The sequence below is a fragment of the Megachile rotundata genome, chromosome 11 (genome assembly GCF_050947335.1).
Source record: "Megachile rotundata isolate GNS110a chromosome 11, iyMegRotu1, whole genome shotgun sequence".
NCBI classification, from domain to species: domain Eukaryota; kingdom Metazoa; phylum Arthropoda; class Insecta; order Hymenoptera; family Megachilidae; genus Megachile; species Megachile rotundata.
The window spans coordinates 10,033,844-10,059,507 of NC_134993.1; the positions used below are offsets into that span (position 1 = coordinate 10,033,844).

The following is a 25,664-nucleotide window of genomic DNA, read 5'->3' on the forward strand; positions in this document are numbered from 1 at the left end:
CTTTTACGATGTTAGTCCTTGCCTTTTCGTTTATTGTGTTGGATGTCGAACGCGATTTGAAAAGGAAATTTTAGAAGACTGGAATGTGAAGTATATTTATTGAGGAAATATTTATTGAAGTATATTTATTGAAGTGGAAATATTGAATATTGCTGGAGTAGTAATTCAATGATTTTGAGTTTGAATTGGTTTGATGCGATATATTGAGAGCATCATGGAAATTGCAATATAGTAAGAGTGTCGTAAAACTTTCATTATATTGAAATCTTTATTGAAAGTTATTATATGTTCGTCATAATATTCGTCACTTTATTATTCTCGTCAAAATTGGAATATATTAAGGTGATGTTTAAAATTGCAATGTATTAAGAGAGTGACAAAAAATTATCGAATATAAAGAGCGTCATTAAAAATTATTCATAATAGCAATATGCTCCTATAGTTTCTAATATTTAATCATTATTTGGAGATATTAAGAACAACATTGAAAACTGCATTATACTAAGAGAGTGACAGAAAATAATCGTATATAAAGAGCATCATTAAAAATTGTTCAAAATAGCATGTTCCTATAGTTTCTAATATTCAATCATTATTTGGAGATATTAAGAACAACATTGAAAATTGCAATATACTAAGAGAGTGACAGAAAATAATCGTATATAAAGAGCATCATTAAAAATTGTTCAAAATAGCATGTTCCTATAGTTTCTAATATTCAATCATTATTTGGAGATACTAAGAGCAATATTGAAAATTGCAATATATTAAGAGAGTCACAGAAAACTGTCGTATATTAAATTCATCATTGAAAATTGCTATATATTATAATCGTCGTTAAAATTTACGACGTAGTAAAATAATCATTAAAAATTGCAGTGTATGAAAAGCATCACAGAAAATTGCAATATATTAAGATGACCACTGAAAATTACATGTTAAGATTATCTACAAAATTACGATATAATAAAGGCATTATTGAAAATCACAATATATTAAGAACGTTAAAGAAAAATGCCATATATTAAGATCATTATTGAACACTGCAATATAATAAGATCATCATTGAAAATTACCATATATTATGATCGACAAAATTATCATAATTGTCAAAATTAGGATACATTAATGTAACTTTTAAAAATTGCAATACATTAAAAGTGCCTCAGACACTTATAACATATAAGAATCATCAAATACTAAAATCGTCGAAAATTGCAATATATTAAAAACATCGCAGAGAATTATCATCATTGAATATTACCATATGTTAAGATCACAGTTAAAAATTGCAATATATTAAAACAATCTTTAAAAATTGCCATATACTGCGAGCGTCATAAAAAATTGTCATATACCAAAACCATCGTTGAGAATTCCGGTATCTTAAGGCAGTCGTTTATAGTTGCAATGCATTAAAATAAAAATTTCATTGTATTAAGAGTATCACAGAAATCTGCAATATACTGCGAGCTTCATAAAAGTATTGTCACATATCAAAATCATTGTTGAAAATTTCAATATAATGAGACAACTGCTTATAATTACAGTATATTAAGAAAGTTGTTTAAAAATGCAATATATCAAGAGCGTCAGAGAAAATTGCAGTATACTGTAAATATCACAAAAAAATTGTCATATATCAAAATTATAGTTGAAAATTTCGATATAATCGAACAATCATTTACAATTACAATACATTAAAATTGCAATATATTAAGAGTGTCAATTACAGCATACTACAGTATGACAAAGAAATTGTCATATAAATGTTATCGTTGAAAATTTCGATATAATGCAATCGTTCATAGCTCCAATGAGTTAGCCTTTTAAAATTGCAATATATTAAGAGCATCGGAGAAAATTGCAATATACCAAATCAAACCAAAAATATTTACAGACCACCGTATTAACCGACCCCCGTATCGATATTTAATCACTCATCATACCAAAAGGCAATCGATTGAACGAATTACCATCGTTTGCAGTCGCCCCATCGGGAGTAATGATCACCGGACCAACCGAGGCCAAAGCGGACGAACAAGTGGTGATCACTTGCACGACGGAGAACTCGAACCCGCCAGCGGACATCAAGTGGACCGTAGACGGACACAATTTTGAAAGCAACGCGTCGCGAACGGAACCGGCTCCTCAGGGTGGTTGGATCACATCGTCCAACGTGACATTCAACATTAACCGCACTAGTCGCAGTATCGTGGTGATATGCGACGCGTCTAACGCCAAACTGACGGAGAACGTCGTCAGAACGCACACCATAACTGTGATTTGTGAGTACACGAGCAGGCAATTGGGTGAATGAATGCGATGTAAACGTAATCCGAGCACAATCTGGACTTAGACCGGGATTAATATCATGCTAATCCGCAGGCAAGCTTAGACTTTGCTGCGCCGTTTACCTCATATCTTATCAGTTTAAACGGGATCTATGAATCCCGATCTGTCGTAAATCCGGGAATACGAATCTTCGCTGGAAATTAATTCTAACTTAATCCGGAACATCGTGTTAAAAGGCTTTGTTCACTCTATACGTGAAACTTGTCATTTTGATACCACATTTGTAACTTTAGCCTCGTCTTATTTTGCCAGATCCACCCTCGAAGCTGACCATCACGGGATATGAAGAGGGAACCACCATTGATGCGGGAACTGTTCTCAGACTTATGTGCACAGCCATGTCTGGCAACCCTTTGGCTACATTGAGTTGGTACAAAAATGATAGGAAGGTTAGCAAATATATTGTACTTATTTTGCCATACTAATTTAGTATTTTATTGTCTGTGATGATAGGTACATTATTTACATTATGATAGATACATTATTTACATTATAATAGGTACATTATGCATTAATAAATACATATGTACTTATCTGTAAAGCGTAAACTCTACAATTTAACATATAACCAAGTTCATCGTCAGGTATTCGTCATAGGTAGATGCTGATGTGTTCATTGCTTATATAACCACTTTAGAAAATAGAAATTTGTGTATTTTTTGTTTAAATACAAACTTGGTGAAATACTCATGGTGAAAATAAAACTAGTGAACCTAAAGCGACACATAAATTCAACTAAACTAATAGTATTTTCACTGAAGTAATCAACAGTACCCATCTTGTATAGAATTATGTAACATTCAGATCTATAAAAACATTCAAAATTAATATCTCTATGAATAGTACCTAGGAATTGTATGTAGGTTGATTTTTAAAGATTTCATGATCAAATTTTTCAAATGAAACATATTTCTTGTAATTTATAGTAGTCGTTGACAAGATTTTGTATGAAAGTAGGATACTGAATAACTTGTACAGCAATAACATAAGTTTTATTGACAATGACTTGTTCAACTTGTTATGTGACATTAATACATATGAGCTTATTAATTAATATACATGTTTAATATACACATACTTGTGATGTGACGTTAATATACTCATATTTGTTTTATATAAAAATATATACATACCTGTGTTTTAACGTTATCCTACACATACTTGTTGTATGACAATATACTCATACTTGTGATATAACAATATACACATGTGTTATGACATTAATATATTCATATTTGTTTTATATAAAAATATATACATACTTGTGTTTTAACGTTAACCTACACATACTTGTTGTATGACAATATACTCATACTTGTGATATAACAACATACACATGTGTTATGACATTAATATACTCATACTTATTATATGATAATACACTCACACTTATTATATGACAAAATACACATATATATCATATAACATTAAAATACATTTTAATACAGAAAATATTGTATCAAACAGACTTGAAATTTTGTCTAAAGTGTATAAATAAAAATACAAGTAGAAACATAAACGAGTAAACATATTTACCTAACCGCACATTTTCTGTTTTAGGTACTAGGAACGACCAGAACCCGAGACCATGCAGTTTCTAGTGAGCTGACGATACTCGTAAACGCTTCCGACAATAATGCTCGTATACGATGTGAAGCGTCGAATTCAGCGACTGAAATTCCTCTGCTTAAAGTCCTCGTTCTGAAAGTGAACTGTAAGACCCAACAAAACGTATATTTCGACGCATTGTTCTTGGCTTTTAGGTTAAATTAACTCTTGAACGTGGAACAGTCCGATCTTTGTTACTGTAGTGTCATTGGCATAACTTGAATTTTTATTTGTGGTGGATTAGCTTTTATTTAATCTAATTAATATTCTTCTATATTTAATTAAATATAATATTTTATATTTTCTTTCTAGTATTCAATTTCATATTTTTAATATTTCACAGTACTTTCATATAATTTTTATAGTAGCGTCGCCATAGCAACCTTACATAGTTACCGCCATATTGTAATAGAGCTCTCACCTCACGAATTCATGATCTCATATCTGCCTTATAGTACACAAATTTCAATTACTAATAAATGGAAAATCTTTTGCAGAAGTGATGAAATGTAATCACATAATAATAATGTAGTATAAATTTTTAAAATTCAAAAGACTATAAGAAATTCAGTTAAAGCAATGCATGTTAACTTTCACAAGGCTGACCCTAAGAACTCTCTTTTTTAACAAAATGCTTTACCGTTCGTTTATTTCTGAAGGGTGTGCTAGGTTTAGTATCTCTTCCAGATAATTTATTTCAAGTTTGTTTTTCACCCCCAGTTCCCCCCGAAAAAGTGAAGATCACTCGCGAGCCTCAGAACCTGCACGCGGGCCAAGAGGGTCGTATTATTTGCGAATCGAGCAGCAGTAATCCAGCGGCAGAGATGTCATGGTGGAGGGGTGGTATTCCCGTACAGGGCACCAAAAACGGCACTAAACCCGGCTTACATGGTGGATTTCTGTCGTTCGTCGAGCTCACGTTGGATGTGACGGAAGAAATGAACGGGGAAGTGTACACGTGTCAGGCGAGAAACAATCAAATGGAGAGGTCAATTCACGATGCCACCACCCTCGACGTGTTGTGTGAGTATACGAGCAGCAAAAATTGGGGGATCCATGAAATATCCATTGCTCTTCTTTTCTACATGTTTTATTCCTTAAATAAATTTAAAGTCTTGCAAAAATAAAACATACCAAATATATTAATTTTAAGAAATTATTTATTTAATAGAAATTGTGGTCTAACTGCTGAGACATTGACGTTGAAATCTTTTGATTGGGGTTCAAATCCAATTGAGGCAATTATTTTTTTTTGCAACAAATTTTGTAAAATTTTTTTGTAAATCATAAGTTATAGATATACTATTTTTTATTTGTTTTTAATTAAACTTTTAAATATGAAATATATTATTTAATTAATAATAAATAGAAAGAGACTATCTAGACTTTTTGAGAAAATCAAGTTTTACAATTTTCAAAACTAAATATTTGCAAAATGATTAAATAGCAAAATTTGTTAATATAAAAATAAATTATTATTTAGTAATATTGAAATAAATTTTACACTGTAAAATTCAGTAATATTTATTTATTTGCAAATTAGAAATTTTTCAAATATAACAAAAATTGAAATGTATTTAAATTATAATATTAATTTTTTAGACTAAGAAATTATTTTTTCTATTTATATGAAATATAAATATAATTTATTTTTCTATTAGTAATGAAATATCATTTAGATGACATTAATATTGATTTACAGACAAACCGATATTCTTCCCGATAGTGCCGTACGAATTAATTGGAATGGAAGGTGAACCTTTCGTAATTTCCGTCTCTGCCAGGGGAAATCCTAATGACATAAAATATACATGGACTAGAGATGGTTTGCCATTAGTCAGTAACAATAGAAGAATATCTGTTCGCGGTTCCACGTTGAATATTACTAAATTGGACCGCCATGATGCCGGAACTTACATCTGTGAGGCGATTAACGAGGAGGGGACGACATTTTATCAACTGAATTTAACTGTTCAATGTAAGTGATTATAAGGAAATGATTAAATATGTGTAATTAAATTTTCTTTGGTTTGCAATTAAATAGAATTATTTGATTCAATTTTTGAGTAAGTACTGACATTATAAAGTTTCTTTAGTATTAAAATTAAATATAATTATTTGTATAGATTACAAATAGTATTTAATTGATATATGAATCAATAATTAGTTTTAAATTTTTTGTAGTAATTATTTAATTTTTAAACTTTCAAATTTATAATTTTTTAATTTGAAAAATTTTTAAATTACAACGTTTATGAATATTTAGTTATTTGAACAAATTTGGGGAATTTCGAGATTGGTATAGAAACTCAAATCCCTAGGGTCCCTAGATTCCGGATCTATAATCTCCAAATTTTTGAACTTGCAAATCTCAAATTCCCTAGCTTTTAAATTTTTAGACACTCAGTGTTTAAGTTTTCAATCTTCCAAATTTTAAATTCTCTAATTACTAAATTTTCAAATTTCAAAATCCCTAACCTCTAAGTTCTCAAATTTCCAAATTTCCAAACTTGCAAAACCAAAATTCCCTAAATTTCAAATTTTCAGATTCCCAATCTCCCAATTTTCAATCTTCCAAATTCCCAAATTCCCCAAATTCCTAAATTCCCAAATTCTTTAAATTCCCCAAATTTTCTAGATCCTTAAATTTCCCCAAATTCCCTAAGTTCCCCCAATTCTCTAAATTCTACAAATTCCCCAAATTTCTAAATTCTCTAAATTCTCCAAATTTTCAAGATCCTTAAATTTCCCAAATTCCCTAAGTTTCCTCAATTCCCCAAATTCCCCAAATTCCCCAAATTCCTAAATTCCCAAATTCTCTAAATTCCCAAATTCTCTAAATTCCCCAAATTTTCTAGATCCTTAAATTTCCCCCAATTCCCCAAATTCCCCAAATTCCCCAAATTCCTAAATTCCCAAATTCTCTAAATTCCCCAAATTTTCTAGATCCTTAAATTTCCCCCAATTCCCCAAATTCCCCAAATCCCCTAAGTTCCCCCAATTCTCTAAATTCCCCAAATTCCCCAAATTCCCAAATTCCCAAATTCCTAAATTCTTAAATTCTCTAAATTCTCCAAATTCTCAAGGTCCTTAAATTTCCCAAAGTCCCCAAATTCCCTAAGTTTCCCCAATTCCCCAAATACTCAAATTTCCAAATTCCCAAATTCCCCAAATTTCCAAATCTGGAACCCCCAATTTCTAAATCCCCCAACGTCCAAATCCCCAATCCCCAAATTTCCAAACCTTGAACCCCCAATTCCTGAATCCCCCAATATCCAAATCCCCAATTTCCAAATTTCCAAATTTCGAACCCCCAGTTCCCAAATCCCTAATTCTCAAATTTCCAAACCTTGAACCCCCAATTCCTAAATTCCCCCAACATCCAAATCCTCAATCCCCAAATACCCAAATTCCAAATATCCCAAATTGCAAAATCCCCAAATATTAAACTTTCCTCCCCAAATTCCAGACTACCCACTCCCCCAAATACCTACACCCCTTGATCACCGCAAATGTGTCTGTCACCCCAAATGTATCCTTGATAAACCTAAGTATCAACCTAAACATCATACCCCAACTGCTACCTCGACCAACAGCTCCCAGTCTCCACATATCAAAATATTTGTAAAGATATATCAAGAACAATACTCCGTTGTATCCGAGCGTTTAACTTGTTAAACTTTACCACGACGTGTACATCGTTCGTCTTTCAGACGCGGCGAAAATTAAACGTACCTCGGCCTCGGGAATAGTATATCCTCCAGGAATCGAGGCGAAATTGTTCTGCGAGGTGGACGGTAGCCCCATAGGAGACGAGTACGTCACATGGCAGAAAGTTGGTTCGAACTCGGAGCTCTCCGGGCGATATTCCACCTCTTTTATCAACAAAACTTCCTATCTACACATCGAAAACCCTGATCAAGAAGACGTCGGAGAATATCAGTGCAAAGTTAACAATGGGATCGGTAACGTTACCTCCGAGCCAATTCTATTCGTAACCAATTGTACGTACTCCCGTTGAATCAATATGGACCGCACAACGCGACCGTTCTATCCATTAAAATATATTATTGCGTTACAGTCAAACCACAAATGATGAATACGCCGTTAACCAGGAGAGCAGCTGCGAACAAGGGCATAAACGTGCAACTGTTTTGCAAAGCACGTGGTTCACCTTTGCCACGATTCGCTTGGACTTTCGATGGGAAAACTTTGTTACCCAACGTTACGGAACACAAGTACAGCATCACGCATACGGACGTAAGTACCCGACCGGTTCTACACGGTGTTTCGTTAGTCCTGATGTACCATGAACTTCGTCCGAAGCGTTTTCGAGAACCCGGGGTTGAATATTCGTTGACTCGAGCACTCAAGTTACCGGTATTATTGCGAACAATGCAGCAAAGAATTTTTTCCGACTTGTAACGGTAGCGATTACAAGCACGTTATGACGAGGTACGAAAGCATCCGCTCGATGAGCGGCCATTGTGTATTGCTCGTCAAGATGGCGGCGGTGCCGTTTGTAATATTCTGCTGCAGCGTTGTCGCAAGCTCGTGCACGAATCATATCGGTGTATTCGATTGCTGTATCTTGCCGTTATAACAGCTTCGTGCTGTTGATTCTTTAGTAGAAATGACATGGGCCTTGCGAGATTAACGGTCTTGATTTTGCATGTGGACAAACAGTTACAAAAATTGGGTAAACTACAAAGCTTGCTGCTGATCGAGTGCGTGTGTAACGAATATTCTGACTTGATTTTCACGGAAACAGATGTGCGAAGATTTATGGAACACGCTGTATATTTATTTTATGTGGTTTGAGAAAACTGTCGGTACGTAGCTAGTCAGAAGATGCGAGTTTTTGTAGTTGGCTCACTCGCAAACGCCTGAGGTATATTTTCGTATTTCAGTGTTCGGTAAATGGATGAAAGATAACTCTTGATTTATATTAATTATGAACTAGTTTTAATTATTAATTTATTCGTTACACTGCGAATGATGAAGTTTTACTCATCAGTTTAAGTTACGTATTTCAAATTGCGCGCGCTATGACGTGCCACCATGTTGGTACACGTGACCAATAGTGACATATGAGAAATTTCAAATCTTTTTGTTAATATACTCATTCATATATTTCGAGACACTCAACCTCTTTAAAGTTCAGTAAATCTAAAAATTTTCTTTGCTTTTACTTTTAGTAGTTCAGTATTTAAATCTTAATTATTTTCATTAGATGAATATTTGGCCAAGTAATATTTTCTGTGAAAACAGTATATTCTTTTTATTCTGCAATTTCAGATAGCAATTAAAAAGATCGACGAATTAATTTCAGCAATTAAAAAGAACGACAAATTAATTCCAGATAGCAATTCAAAACGACCAATTATTTTATTTATTCCTCACTCACTCATAACAACTGCAACTTAAAATGCGTTTGCTTTTCAATTTTAAACATACATACGTATCAACAGCAATTAATACTGCCAATTATCTTGTTTACGCTGTTACCATAGCAACATACCGCCATATTATAACAAAGCTCTCACTTCACGAATTCATGACCTCATATCTGCCTTATAGTACAAAAATTTCAAGTACTAATAAATGGAAAATTATTTGGAGAAGTGATAGAACGTAACCATAACTTGTTTTCCCAGAAAAACACAAATATAATGTAGATACATATATGGTATAGTTACCAATTATAAGTATAAAGTTACTAATAATAAATAAATGTTACTAATAATGTTACTAATAATTGCTGTTACTAATAATAAATATAAAGACAGTGTTTTCCTACAAAATTCATATAGAATTTTCATATGATTTTCCAGCTGAGCGAATTAATATCCGAATCGTCGTTGACGATTTTCCGCGTGACGTCACACGACTACGGCGAATACGAGTGTCGTGCAATGAACAAAATGGGACAGTCGACGGATACCATATATTTGGACGTGACATCGCCGCCGGACAAACCGACCGATCTCGAGGTTTATAACATCACTCACGACTCCGTCACCCTAATGTGGAAAAGAGGATTCGACGGAGGCTTACCGACATCTTATCAAATTCGCTGGAGGGAAGCACTCGACTACGAGGATCGGTATCACTACCTGGACGTCTCCCCCGGAGAATATAAAACCACGATAACAGGCCTGTCACTCGGGACTTACTATGTGTTCAGTGTAAAAGCCATTAACGAGAAAGGAGACAGTGGTTTTCTGCCAGACGTTGTCAAGGTCCAAACGTTACGTAAGTCCTGCGAATTATTTCTTTGAGACGGTTCTAACGATGCTGTGTGCTACTAGCTTTTAAATTGAGTCATCATTTTATTTAGCTGCTATTAGGACATTTTTGAGTAATTAGAGTATAGTTTGAATTTACTAACCATTTAATATGGGTATGACCAAGTATATTGGATGTTGATATATTAGGAGATGCGTTTTATTATAACTTTTCAAATTTCGAGATTCAAAATTTACAATTCTGTAAAATGTCAAGTTTCTTAATTTCCAACCCCATAAATTCCCAGATTCAAAAATTGACAATTCTGTAAAATGTTAAGTTTCTTAATTTCCAACCCCATAAATTCCCAGATTCTTAAATTCCCAAATCTCTAAGTTCCAAGATTTCGAAAATGTCAAATTACTAAATCCACAAATCCCTAAATTCTTAAATCCCTAAATCCCCAAATTCCCAACTTTCCACATCCATAAATCCCCAAATCCCTAAAATACCAAATTCCACGCTCCCAAAATCCCTAAATCCCCAAATTCCCAATTTTCCACATCCATAAATCCCCAAATCCCTAAAATACCAAATTCCACGCTCCCCAAATCCCTAAAATACCAAATTCCACGCTCCCAAAATCCCTAAATCCCCAAATTCCCAACTTTCCACATCCATAAATCCGCAAATCCCTAAAATTCCAAATTCCACACTCCCAAAATCCCTAAATCCCCAAATTCCCAACTTTCCACATCCATAAATCCCCAAATCCCTAAAATACCAAATTCCACGCTCCCAAAATCCCTAAATCCCCAAATTCCCAACTTTCCATATCCATAAATCCACAAATCCCTAAAATACCAAATTCCACGCTCCCAAAATCCCTAAATCCCCAAATTCCCAACTTTCCACATCCATAAATCCCCAAATCCCTAAAATACCAAATTCCACGCTCCCAAAATCCCTAAATCCCCAAATTCCCAACTTTCCACATCCATAAATCCGCAAATCCCTAAAATTCCAAATTCCACACTCCCAAAATCCCTAAATCCCCAAATTCCCAACTTTCCACATCCATAAATCCCCAAATCCCTAAAATACCAAATTCCACGCTCCCAAAATCCCTAAATCCCCAAATTCCCAACTTTCCATATCCATAAATCCACAAATCCCTAAAATACCAAATTCCACGCTCCCAAAATCCCTAAATCCCCAAATTCCCAACTTTCCACATCCATAAATCCCCAAATCCCTAAAATACCAAATTCCACGCTCCCAAAATCCCTAAATCCCCAAATTCCCAACTTTCCACATCCATAAATCCGCAAATCCCTAAAATTCCAAATTCCACACTCCCAAAATCCCTAAATCCCCAAATTCCCAACTTTCCACATCCATACATTTCCAAATCCCTAAAATACCAAATTCCACGCTCCCAAAATCCCTAAATCCCCAAATTCCCAATTTTCCACATCCATAAATTTCCAAATCCCTAAAATTCCAAATTCCACGCTCCCAAAATCCCCAAATTCCCATCTTTCCACATCCATAAATCCCCAAATCCCTAAAATACCAAATTCCACGCTCCCAAAATCCTTAAATCCCCAAATTCCCAACTTTCCATATCCATAAATTTCCAAATCCCTAAAATACCAAATTCCACAATTCTAAAATCCCTAAATCCCCAAATTCCCAAATTTCCATCTACATTTTTTAACTTTTTAATTTCTTTTAATGGCGTTCAATAGCGCGCCACCTGGCGGATCATTTGCGAACTACAAATTGGCGGGAAAACACTTGGTCACACCATATTTACAGTAAATCCTAGTTATTTTAAGTATTTCACTAGATGTTATTCATTCAATTAACGTCATCCATGATTATTAAAAATTATTCAACAGTCAAAGTATATTCATAACAAATTAAATAATTTATTCACTAAAGAATAACCATATTAGATCGATTTACAGCAACCTAACATAACCTAACGTACTTTGAACTGTAGTCAATTTTGAAATAATCCAATTTTGAGTGTAGTTAATTTTAGAACTAGTTCTAGTTGTTATTTTAGTTACCAGCTTGTAGAAGGCTTATTTATTTTCAGTAACACTTCTGAAGCATATCTGAACATTAAAATTTTCAACTGCAATATTTCATATTGTAAACTTCAAACGGAGATTTATTAAGATCAATATAGAATTAATTAAGTAACTGTTGAATTAAATTTGATGCGTTCAATTGCTACTCGTTGAAATATTTGTCTGATTAAATTAATCTCGAACTTCGCAAAGTAATGATTGAAACTTGTTTACGTTTAAAAAGTATAATTAATTGCCTGCCAGATATGCTTCATAAACTCATTAGTAAAGTAAAAAGATCTTAATTACAGCTTTCTATGTTATCAAACATCCGCATTCCGCATTACATTGATTCTGCATCGATTTTGCGCTTGATCATTGCATTGCGGTATCCATTTCATCAGAAATTTAATTTCATAAAGGATTTTTACTAAAATGTTTTAACTTTTTGCGGTTCGTTTCAATTTGTTGATGGATCTATTTGTTTGTGTACGTCGATATTGCACTTCGAAATATAAATTAATTAAAAAATTTTAAGATTAAAATTGTTAAAAGTTTAACAATAAATAGAATAATAAAGATTATAAAATTTTATAATAATTTTAAATTAATGTTATTGAAATATTTTATATTTTATAATAAATTTAAATTAAAGTTATTAAAATATTTTATATTTTACAATAATTTTGCATTAAAATTTAAAAAAAATTATAAAAAATTTTAAGATAAATTATTTATGATGGAATAGTTTGTTTTGTGATATTTTATCTTGTTCCGCAAAAAGTTAATGAAGCCATGAGACAAAACCAAGCGTGTCGAAGTACGGATTATCATAATCGCAAGTTATTGGAGACCATATCAAAATTTTATGAGCGAAAAGGATTACTGATTATGAGCTTATACGTGATAATTAAATGAATGCGTAGATATAATTAACACATTCGCTGCTGCAAGAATATATTGACCGCTATTAAGTATTTTTGTGTAAAGTAAAATTTTTTTAAATTTTCAATTTTTAATTTTTAGAAATAAAATTTAAAAATGTTTTTAAATAAAACGAGACGGTTTTTTTATTTTCACTGAGATTTTGGGGACTTTTTTACTGTTTTTGGTTTGTTGAAGTAATTAGGGTTTCAAGGTTTTAAATTTTCAAATTTTGTGGTTTAAAAATTTTGAGGTTTTCCAGGTTTTGAACTTTCAAATTTTTTGGTTTGAAAATTCTCTAGTTTTTAAATTTTCAAAATTTCTAGTTTAAAAATCCGTAAGTTGTCAAGCTTATAAATTTTTAAATTTTGTCGTTTGAAAATTCTCAAGTTTCCAAGCTTTCAAATTCTCAAATTTTCTATCTCAACGATAAACCTAAACCAAAACCTAACCTAAACCTAACCTAGACTTAACCTAGACCTAACCTAAGCCTAACCTAGACCTGACCTAAGCCTAATGTAGACCTAACCTAGACCTAACTCCAACCTAACCTAAACGTAACCTAAACCTAATCCAAATCTAAACCAAAACCTAACCTAAACCCAAACATATCCTAAACCTATACCTAACCTAAACCTAACCTAAACCTAACCTAGACTTAACCTAGACCTAACCTAAGCCTAACCTAGACCTGACCTAAGCCTAATGTAGACCTAACCTCGACCTAACTCCAACCTAACCTAAACGTAACCTAAGCCTAATCCAAATCCAAACCAAAACCTAACCTAAACCCAAACATATCCTAAACTTATACCTAATCTAAACCTAACCTAAACCTAAACCAAATCTAAACCTAGACCTACCCTAAATCTAAACCTAACGTAAAAAAAAAGCTAACCCCAAAGAGTTAACTCTTTACCTAGAAAATAAAGTGCATAGCAGCGAATGCGTTAAGAAGAAATCGATCATGCTAAATGTAACTAACATCGTAGAGTATCATTGCATGAATAACAATTCGGTGATGGGGCGTTGGCTTGGCTTACAGGGGAGGCACCACCTACCGACGTGACATCCAGCGAGATTAATTCTTCCTACATCATCGTCATTATCATCACTGTTTCCGCCTCTGTATGCCTACTCATTGCTGCGCCCATTGTCTTTGCTACATTAAAATCGAAAAAGAAGGCTCAACGTTCCGGTAAATATAATCATCCATATGTATTCTCGTCTTTTCTGATTTATCCTGCAGGACCGAATAACGCGGAGAACCTGCCGGACGTTCTCTTGGAAAAGGGGGATTTTACAATGAATTATATCTATACGTTCGCAGCAACGTCCCTCATCTTTTTTATCATTAATATCTTGGTCGTCGTGTTGTGGTACATTATGAGAAAGAGAAATAAATCTAGTAAGTTAATTCTATAAGGATTTATCGGGTTCTCGTTGCCGTGAAATATTTACTATGCTAATGAAAATATATATATCTTGTCGGGTAGTTATTGATACTTTCAGGGAAAATGCTTAATCTACCTTTAGAGTCTGTGTTTTGATATATGTTCTATGTTTTGATATAAGGGAATGTTTTTGGGGAATTTGAAAAATATTTGAAGAGAAATGTGACGGTAAAAAAGTTTAATAGTGTGAATAAAAATGATGTGAAATTAAAAATTGTAAAAATTATTGAACCTGAAATTTTAGTAATTGTGATATTTTTGTATTTTGCTGTCTTTGTGCAGAAAGATATTTGATTAATACTACTTCAGTAAGTTAGTTAATAATAATTTTAATAATTATTGCATAATTTGTGCAATATAGAGAATTTATGCAGGATCATATTGTGTCGATTAAGCATTTTTTATTTCCCTTTCTGTGAGTATTAACTCTTGGACGGTGATAGGTACCTAACCCAACCGTTAATTAAATACAGACTAAAGTTTAAGAATTCAGGAACTTTTCAAGATGATAAATTTTCTGTCTTCAAGTATTTTAATTAATTTTCAAGTTTTCAAACTCTTCAGTTTCTAAATATTTAAATTTCCTTGTAGGATATTTACGATATTAAGAGTATCCTTGCGTCCGCCATGTTTGTATTTTACGTCCGCCATGTTTGTTTCCTACTTCAGCGCCCTCTGAGCGTTTCTTACAAATTTAAGATCACCGTCCAAGAGTTAATACAGAGTTATTCCAAGAGGTCTAGTGTCAAAATACTCCTAGTATAATTTCTAAGACTCCATAAAGACTTAAGACTTGATGACTCCAAGGACTCCATAAGGACTTAAAACTTGATGACTCTAAAAACTCCATAAAGACTTAAGACTTGATGACTCTAAAGACTCCATAAAGACTTAAGACTTAACGACTCTAAAGACTCCACAAAGACTTAAGACTTAACGTCTCTAAATACTCCAACGATCCTTATCTTATGTACTGATTACAATACTTATCAATTTTCCTTATCAGACATCCCAAAAATCCCCCTAAATAATACTGGGAGTATTCAACGCTCACATTAATAACACAAATTCCAAGAACACTATCTTTAACTCAGCTTATATTTCTGCACAGGAATAAACAAATCGCAGACAGCAGATATGTACGCACCATCGACCGTCAACGGAGACACAATGACCGGCGAGTTAAGTTCGGTTTCGGATGAGAAGAGCGACGTTAACTTCGACACTAATGATTACGTGGTCAGTGCGATCAGTCAGTATGTTCTTAGTAACAAGTAATGCCGGAGGGTAGGTTTGAGTTCTATTAACACATTTCTGTTTCATTCTACTTCCGTTTGAAACCCCTTCGCTTCTATTACTTTGTTTTAATTTATCCAAAGAAACGTTAGACCAGTTGACCCAAGAATTAGCGCGTAGGAGGCTGATGAACCCATGACTTGACCCAGGTTGGACTACTCCATTCAGAATAGAAAAATACCCACACTTTCGGCGGTATCGGTTACTATCGAGTCAAAGAACAAGTCGGCAAACGTTTCGAGTGGTCGAACGTCAGAACGTCACATTGGACTGTTCAAGGTGGCGTCCCTTAAACCTGGCTCAGCCTGCGCGCCAGGAACAGGGTTGTCTACAGTACAGACCGTAGTCAAGCCAGGAATTGGCGCGTGGGAGGCTGACCCAGGTGTTTGGTAAGACTACGGCCCTAATTGGTCAGAAGAGAAAAATTGACGCCTAGACTCACACGTATTTTCGGCGGTAGTATTGAATCTCACAGTCCCCAAGACAGAGCAAAATTGCTACTGACCTACTGACTACTGAGTTGGACTACCTACTGACTACTGAGTAAGCCTACTTATGTACTACTGAGTGAGGCTACCTACTGACTACTGAGTAAGACTGCTTTGGGCCTTCTGATTGTCGGCAGTTGTACAAGTCGCCATTTTGTTCGCAGCCACCGCCATTTTGTTCGCGCCCGCCGCCATTTCGTGCGCAACGCTATTCAGATTTGTTGTTCGACTTACTCGGTTACGATTTAATGACATCGCCGTCGATGAGAACTTCGACGGCACTCGTTATCGAGCGGTCATTATTCTTGTTACCTAACCTAACCTAACCGATATGTCAAAATCACGGTGGGATAGGTGGAGCTTCCTTCACTCTGGGTCAACCTTCTACGCGCCAATTCTGGTTTAACACTCTCTTATCTCTTATACTTCAGTGACAGAATTTCTGTTGTTTTTTTTTCATTTAGTTAGTAACGAATCCCTCTGGAGCTTGATCAGTAGTAACTTGGTATTCTTGTTCCTGTCGTTCGTGAATATCTTACTTCTTCCAAGACCCTACGGGGCAGGGCTTTCGGGGGTAGATTTATTGAAATGTGCACGTAGGGGAAGATTGGGATACTTCGTACAGTTTTTTCAGAATTTTGCTTGACGATCTGTGTTGAATGCTTGTAGAGTATGTTTTGTTTTTGACGGTGGTACAGATTTGCGGTAAATGTTTGTGGACGAGCACGACAGGCTTCCCTGGGGATAATGGCGATACTCGTTTGTTTTGATGGATAATATCGGGGTATTTGAAGTTTAGTTTCCAAATTAGATACCTTCAAGTTTATGTATTTTCTAATTATTTAATTAGGTGAATTTATTAATTTCAAAGTTTTCGAGTCTAAAATTCTTTTAGGGGTTGAAGGTTTTGGATGATTAATTTTTCAAATTTTTAAGTGTTTAAGTTTTCGAAACTTTTGCGATTCAAACTGTGAAATTTGTGAATTTTCAAGTTTTCTTCAAGTTTACGAGTTTTCAGGTTTTCAAGCTTTCAAGTTTTCAAGTTTTCAGTTATTCAGTTATTCAATTATTTGATTATTCAAGTACTAAGGTATTCAAATATTCAAGTTTTCAATTATTCAGTTATTCAATTATTTAATTATTCGAGTACTGAAGTATTCAAGTATTCCTGTATTCAAGTACTCAAGTATTAAAGTACTCAAGTATTCAAGTACTTGAGTATTCAAGTACTCAAGCACTCAAGTATTAAAGTACTCAAGTATTAAAGTACTCAAGTATTCAAGTATTCAAGTATTCAATCACTCAAGTACTCAAGTATTCAATTACTCAAGTACTCAAGTACTCAAATATTCTACAAAGTGCTTAAATTTTTGAACTGGCAAATTTTCAAATATACAAATTTTTGTATTCAGAAATTCAAAAACTTAAAAATCACAAAAATTTCGAAATTATAAAATTATTTCAGTATTCAGTATTTAAACCAGTAACCTTCTCAAGCTTTCGAATTTTCAATATTAGATATTTATTAAATTACAAATATGAAAATTCAACAATATTTTAAATTGCATATTTGCCATGTTGAAAATACCATTTTTTTATTTTTGAAATTATTAATCACACAAATGGAAAATCTTCTAATTTAACAATTTAATAACTCTTAATTTTCAGAACTAGAAATTTCAAAATTATCTCCCTATCTTTCAAATTTAATTTTCTCGTCATCCAGTGGAAGCCTACGTTGCCCACAGAACCAACTCCAAAAAAGACCCAAAATTACCTCATTGATGAACGCTGAAACTAACATTAAACGAGTAATAAACTACCTATCAGAAATCTATTTCTCGTAGAAAGCTAATAAATCTTGGTCAATTTGAGTAGCTCAAACTTTCCTTGCACGTGACTTCTCAATAAACTTAAATATTTAATATCGAACCCAAATGTCCATCGACATCGAATCCCGGTCATTTAAAACACCTTCACATTTTACTCGCCCCCGCAAAAGTAGCAATCTTCCTCCGAATCTCTCGTAATGTATCAGGATGATATTGTTTTAACATAAACGTCGATACACGAACTGTCGCTTCGATGATGCATGTAAAACCGGCAACGTACGCGTGTACCTTCATACTGATACGCTACGAACGTTGGAAATACGAGACTCGTGAAATTACATTGTACGCGGTTCGATATACGTTGCATTAACGATTTTGATAGGCACGTTGCAGGTTTATCTGCTTGAGGTACTGTTGATTTAACAAAACGCTTTCTCTCTCTCTGTGTGTAACGCCAATAGGACGAGGGTAGGAAGACAGCGGCTAGCACGTATTTAATAGATCAAACTATGCAAGATTTTGGGAAAGGGAACATGGAAATGCAGGTACACCATCAGGGAACCCTTGGTCGTCGTGGCAACCACATACAACCACCTATGAGCATGGACTCACCTCCGCAACGGACCACCGCCAGTGGAACGCTTTCTGGTACATCTTTTTGTAACGGTATTTATTATCATCAATTTTCAATCAACCATTAGTCTTAGAAATTACCTGTGAACGCTACATGTGCATCGGTATGACATAACACATGTGAAACATCTGATCAGTACATCAAATCCTAGCGTTTCAGAAATTTGAGTTTGAAAGAAATTCATATGTGACACTCAGACAAGGAGCCATCATCCAGCTTTAACATCTGGCTAATAAGTTAGATAGGTGGTCAAACCCTATTAAATAACCTCAAGTCTGAAGAAAGTCAAATAACCTCAAGTATGGTAGCCTATGAAGCCTAACAGGTTACACTGCCTCTCAAGGTTCTTGACTGTCTGACCATTTGCTTAACTACTTTCCTTGTTTAAACACAACCTACAGACACATTTACAGTAGGCAAGTACTTAGGTAATCGGTCAAACTATGTTCAGTTAAGCAAAACAAAGCCCAGGATGCTAGGTCTCGTAGGCTACCTTTCACTTACTTAATTAAATACAGTATACTTAGATAAGTAATCAGATGACTTGTGCTGTTTAAATAGAACCTAAATATGTATTTACACTGGGCAAGTTATCAGACATGTACCCAGATTCTAGTCTAGGAACATTGAGTTGAAGGTAGCCTATGAAGTCTGACAGGCTACTTGCCTCTCAAGTTTAATTGGACGCTTCATTTATGTATTTTCGTAGGTTAAATATGAACTGAAGATGCATTTATGTTGGTCAGGTAGTTAGATGATTGGAATCCAGTCAATGAAACTGGAGGAAATATAACCACATAAGTTATCTTCTTCCTGTTAAGTGACTTGACTGCACAGGGTCTATTTGTCTAATTACTTGTCTGGTTTGAACAATTCCTATAAACTTCTTTACATTAGATAAATAGTTAGATTGCACTTGGTGAAGCAATAAACAGGGAGGAGTGTAGTTAGGCCTCATAGACTACCATTTTTCTCTTAGGTTACCTGACTGGATAGAGTCTATATAGCTTTCTGATTACTTGTCTAGTTTAAAAGATCCCTACAGATGTATTTTCACTGAAAAAATAGTCAGATTCCACCTGGTCAAGCAATAAACAGGGAAGACTATAGTTAGGCCTCATAGGCTACCATCTTTCTCTTAGGTTACCTGACTGGATGGAGTCTATATAGCTTTCTGATTACTTGTCTAGTTTAAACAGTTTCTACATATGCATTTACACTGAGAAAATAGTCAGATTCGACCTGGGCAAGCAATAAGCAGGGAGGAGCATAGTTAGGCCTCATAGGCTACCATCTCCCTCTTAAGTTACCTGACTAAATGGAGTCTATATAGCTCTTTGATTTTTTGTCTAGTATAAATAGTCCCTACAAATGTATTTACACTGAAAAAATAGTCAGATTCCACCTGGTCAAGCAATAAACAGGGAGTATAATATTGCAGGCCTCTGAGACTATCTTCGTCCTCCTAAATCATTTGACCAGATAGAATCTATAAACTTGTCTGACTACTTGTTTTGTCTAACCAGTTCCTAAAAATATATTTACACCAAAAAATAGCCAGACTTCTTCTCAAACAACAAATTGGGTGGACATGAGCTCCCAAGCTTCATAGGCTACCTCCTTAATCGATGTTACTTGACTGAAATCTGGGCATTTGCCTGACAACTGGCATAGTATAATTACTCATAGGATTCATAGGGTTTATTTAAACTACATGAGCAGACAGACAAGTGTATAATATCTTGTTCAGTCCCTCAGGATTGCATCTTCTCATAGTCCTCCAGAACATAGTCTAAAGCCTCAGAACATAATCTCTTTGTAGACACACATGTCTCTCTCATATAATCATAGATGAATAATAGTGTAATTAACATAGACCCTAGTTTGACAAGGTACAAAGACCTAATATCAAAAGCATGACCCTCCCGATTGAATTCCAGTATCGAAATCAAGCTACATTGGAAACCCGAGTCCAGCCCCGCCGAACGACGTGAACTTCTACAGCGTGGAGATCGACAACGGTCGCTACATGGGATACGAGACGAACCACAGCCCGATACCGGTGGTGAGCGAGCCCGGCTCCGGCAGCTACTATCCATCCATGAGTCCCACGGGACACCTGATGTCGAGTCACATGAACAGCGGAACGGGAACATTGACGCGTAGCAGAACCCTGCCACGTCCAGTCCCGCCGCCGGATGTGACAGTGATGACCGCCGGCTCGAAGTCTCCGATCCCGCCGTCGGTGCCCCCGCCGCCCACGACCTTCGCCCGCTCCGTGGCCAGCAACGCGCACACCCATGGACACCCGTTGTCGACCTTCACCCCGACGCCCGCCTACTCCGACATCGACGGCCATCTTGTCTGAGGATCACCGATATTCGGCCCCAGTTCGGTGCGCGGCAAGTACCGCGCCGTTCCGAGGGACGAGACTGTTACCGTTACAGAAAGAACCACCCGGCTCTAATCCCGCCTCGAGGGTGACCTCGAACCTTTGAATCATCGGCCTCGTTCATCGTTTCCGGCGTCACACTCGAGACACAATCAATCAGCAAGGACTGAGGACGTGAAACGTTCGCTGCTCGACACCGCGTGAGTTTCGTGTGGGTGCTCCAACGACCTTCTCGTGTATCCTCCTTGAACCCGAATGAAAGAAAGTAACGAAGCATGTAAATAAAATGGCGCCGTCAGCGGTGGCCGATCTGATAATTTTAAGAAGCACGCGCCCGTGCCGCGGATTAGAATGCATTCCTTATATTGCTGGTTTAGTTACACGGACTAGGTACATATACCTCAAGTTCACGCACGATCGTATAAGATTACGTTTCGCATATCACGTGTTGAAGAACGGTGAACCAGGAAGATATCTTCGCGTGACAGTGATTCTTGTTTCGTGAAAAAGGATACATTTATGGACTCTAAGTTGTAAGCCTCGAGAATTAACCGCGAAGGTCCAGATGCTCTAATTCGCGGTCAGATCTCGAGGGGACTCGAAGGGACGCGAGATATCTTTCGATGGCAGACCTTTTGAAAGTAAATCCCTCTCGATGGAATGCTGCTCACCGTGATAATCGCATATTCGCGTGTTTCCTTCGTTCTTTCACGAATACGTACGACCGTCCATGGTTTCGTTTGCGAATTGGTTGAAGGACATCGGTCTACCCCGATATTTGGCGGGCTCTTGTTTGAATTTCTGAAGGAAGCGAGACAATCGTTTTACACAGGGAAACAGTTGACGAGGTTTGTAAACGGTAGCGATCCAACAACTGATTTCCTTCTTCCCTGACCCTCTTGCTCACGACGCTGTCTTTGTTGAAGCTAGTTAAGAACTCGAACGGCTGGATAGCTACTAATTAGGCAACGTTTAGATAAGAAAGTTTCTAACGCACGTACAGCTTTCGTCCTCTCGAGCTTATCTTGCGTTTCGTGTCCGCGAACGCGTTCGAATTTCCCGCGCTTTTCGCGGACCTTCGAGGTTAGGTGAATTTCCGAATTTTTTGAGACTTTTCGACGTTCCGTTGTTTTATTGAACGTTTACGTAGAAAACAAAGTTTTCACTGCCGAATTCTGAAGTCAATACTACGGATAATTGGTTATTTACACGTGTTGGGACAAAATGGCGTTCTGTTTCGTTCGGCAATTTTCGTTTTGAAATGCGAACGATGAAACCATGACAAGGGTTGGGAAAATATCCACAATAGGGTGAACAGTTTTCACGTGACGCCGCTGAGTTTGTTAAAGATGGCGTTCACGAGTAACTTCGTTTATAATCAAATGATTTTGTACGATAATTTTAGAAGAAAAACGGATGCCAAATGTTCACGAACGATGTTTGTGAGATTAGTTAGTAAGCCTCTTGTTTAATACGATGTAAGAAAGATTTTTACTGCTTTCACTTTCCACTGCCTAATTTTCTATTTCGTGCCGCGATTTTTTACAAGGATCAGCACGTGAAAGCCGTTGACTTGTTACGAGATCTCGTTAAGATGGCGGCGGCCATTTTCCTACCGAGAATATCGCAACGAAATGAACTCAAGAATGAACGAAAGAGGTAAAAGTGAACGTCTTGGAGTAGTGATATCTTGAAAAAAGACAATAGTACATAAGTTTAATTATGCGAGTATGAGTTTAGTTAAGAGTAATCTATTCTCCCTGGCACAGCCAAGTTAGAAGTTGCATTTGCATAAAAACGATCTTTATGCGAGACGATAAAGACAGATATGAAACGTAGTTCAACTAAATGTTTATACATATATATTTTTGCAATTTATTTCGATTGAATTGATTATCCTTGTACATAGTGCGATATCAGCGTTTCACACACATACACACACGTACACGTACACGTTGCAGAAACAAATGAAACAAAAAAAAAAAGTAATTAAAATGGATCATATGAGGGTCTCACTTTACCTAAGCTATAATAAAGTATTTGTATAGGGTTATGCTAGGCCACGTATTGTATCTGAGAAACATTATTCCAGTTATCGGACGAGACAACGTCTTTCCGTTTATCGAAAGCCTAAGTAGTCGACATATATTTTTGAAAAGAAAGCAGAGAAAAATGATAGAAAAATGATCGCATGTTTGGCCTATCGTATGGGAGAGACACGATTTATTAGAGATGGGATTTAGGTATATTGCAGGTTAAATTTAATTGTATAGTTTGCAAGGATTTTGTGGAAGAGGAATTTTTGTAAATGCATTTTTATTTGGGAGAGATTGAATTTTTTATTGATTGTTGCATTTGAGGAGTCATATGCGATTTGTGGAATATGTAGCATATGTAATATATGGCATATGTGATATGTAGCATATGTTATAAATGGCATATGTGATTTAAGGCATATGTGATATGTGACATATGTGATTTATGGCATATGTGATATATGGCATATGCGTTATATGGCATATGTGATATGTGACATATGTGCTTTATGGCATATGTGATATATGGCATACGTGTTATATGGCATATGTGATATGTGACATATGTGATATATAACATATGTGATATTTGACATATGTGATATGTGACATATGTGATTTATGGCATATGTGATATATGGCATATGCGTTATATGGCATATGTGATATGTGACATATGTGCTTTATGGAATATGTGATATATGGCATATATGATATATGGCATATGTAATTTATGGCATATGTGATGTGTGACATATGTGACAATGTATAGTGACTTATTTGCCACGTATCCTTTGAGAAATTTGAAATTTTTAGATTCTGTGATAAGGTGTTATGGATCTCTTATTTAATTTTGGGAAATGTACAAACTTTCAAATTTTGAAATTTAAGAATTTTAGGATTTCTAAATTACAATTACAGGTTTTTATATTTGAAGTTCGTGTATTTTTAAATTCCCAAATTTTCAAATTGACAAATTAAGAAATTCCCAAAGAGATCTCCCAAATTTTTAAATTTACAAATTTCTAAAATTCCAAAAATCTAAAATTGCAAATTTCCACAATTCCAAAATTTTTAAATTCCAAAATTGAAATCTCAAATTTCTACATTTGGACATTCGCAAATACTTCTAAATTTCTAATTCAGAAAATTCCCAAATTCTGAAATTTTATACTTCCCAAATTTTACATTTCCAAATTTCAAAATTTGTATCTAAAAAACCCCAAATTGCACCTCTCCCAAATTTCCAAATTTTAAAATTCCTCCACACCTAAATTCAAATATTAAAATTTCCCCATCTACAAACTAAATCCTCTTTCTATATCGCCATTTTAGAGAACCCTCTACAAAACCTACACACAAAGACATCTCACAATCCCACTAACCTAACCTAACCTTCCATTCATTCAACTAAAAAAACATAACTCAATCCCATCTCTAAACGGCACAAAGCCAGCAGCGAAATACTTAAAGTATTGGTCGACAATGTGTAACTTTCATTCGATTCCACGAAGATCGTACAATCGATACGCTCAATCGAAATCCTTTCTTTCCGTTGCTTGACAAGAAGAAACGTATCAACGTTTCGTTGAAAACTCAGTGACACGTCTATATAAATAACTGTCGTTTCACTTCTAATTTGGCTCGCGTATTGTGCGACCGTAATCTAAGTAATTAATCGGTAAGATTGCTCCAGAGATACCTAAGCAACGTATATTTCGAGCAATCGTACTGTACGGAGAGCGTCCGCCATTTTCTCTACGTTTTCCCGCGCTCCGTTCGCGCGGGAAATTCAAACGGAGAAGGAAACTACGTTTTCCCGCGCGCGGGAATTTCAAACGGAGAAGGAAAAGTCGCACGAGAAGACGCGTGTTCACACGAATATCGTATACTTTCCGCACCGTTGTCATGTGTGTTTTATGCTTGAGAAACTGTTTGAAAGTTTTACGAATATAAAAGTTTTCCGTAGCATGCGCTATTGTTATTTCATTGACGGAGGAGGAGGAGAGGAGGAAGTGGAGAAGCGTGAGGAGGACACTGATTTGTTACGGTAGATTCTACAAAAGCTTAAAGAAACAAAAAAAAACGTGTATTGTTAACCGCTGCTGTTGTGTATGGAGCCGCACAGTTCGGCTTAGACTGATGATAAAAAAAAAATTCACGTATGCTCAATTAGAGAACATGTTTGCGCATAATTAAGAATTCTATTTACATATACATGTTTTATATTTGTAATTAACGAAATCATCTATACTTAATATTACCTGATATTAAATTAGATTATGTAATCTCCAAAGTATTTGCTCATCAAAGTGCTAGGCATGTTAGACGGACCG

The 25,664-nt window shown here is 35.4% G+C and overlaps 1 protein-coding gene across 5 annotated transcripts in view; it reads left to right on the forward strand.

Moving 5' to 3' along the window:
- Positions 1-25,297, forward strand: part of sns (sticks and stones) — a 623,114-nt gene extending 597,817 nt beyond the window's left edge. Inside the window, exons 7-18 of one of the 5 annotated variants that reach the window (XM_076537697.1) lie at positions 1,989-2,288; positions 2,608-2,744; positions 3,916-4,069; positions 4,684-4,986; positions 5,666-5,941; positions 7,677-7,967; positions 8,045-8,223; positions 9,798-10,218; positions 14,242-14,394; positions 15,762-15,889; positions 18,728-18,932; positions 20,841-25,297. In XM_076537697.1, the coding sequence (XP_076393812.1) occupies positions 1,989-2,288; positions 2,608-2,744; positions 3,916-4,069; positions 4,684-4,986; positions 5,666-5,941; positions 7,677-7,967; positions 8,045-8,223; positions 9,798-10,218; positions 14,242-14,394; positions 15,762-15,889; positions 18,728-18,932; positions 20,841-21,268 (2,975 nt within the window). In that variant the 3' untranslated portion in view covers positions 21,269-25,297. Of the gene's footprint in view, positions 1-1,988; positions 2,289-2,607; positions 2,745-3,915; positions 4,070-4,683; positions 4,987-5,665; positions 5,942-7,676; positions 7,968-8,044; positions 8,224-9,797; positions 10,219-14,241; positions 14,395-14,445; positions 14,605-15,761; positions 15,938-18,727; positions 18,933-20,840 lie in introns of those variants that run through there. The other 4 variants (XM_076537699.1, XM_076537696.1, XM_076537698.1 and 1 more) reach the window with 4 other exon arrangements.
- The last annotated feature ends 367 nt before the right edge of the window (positions 25,298-25,664 follow it).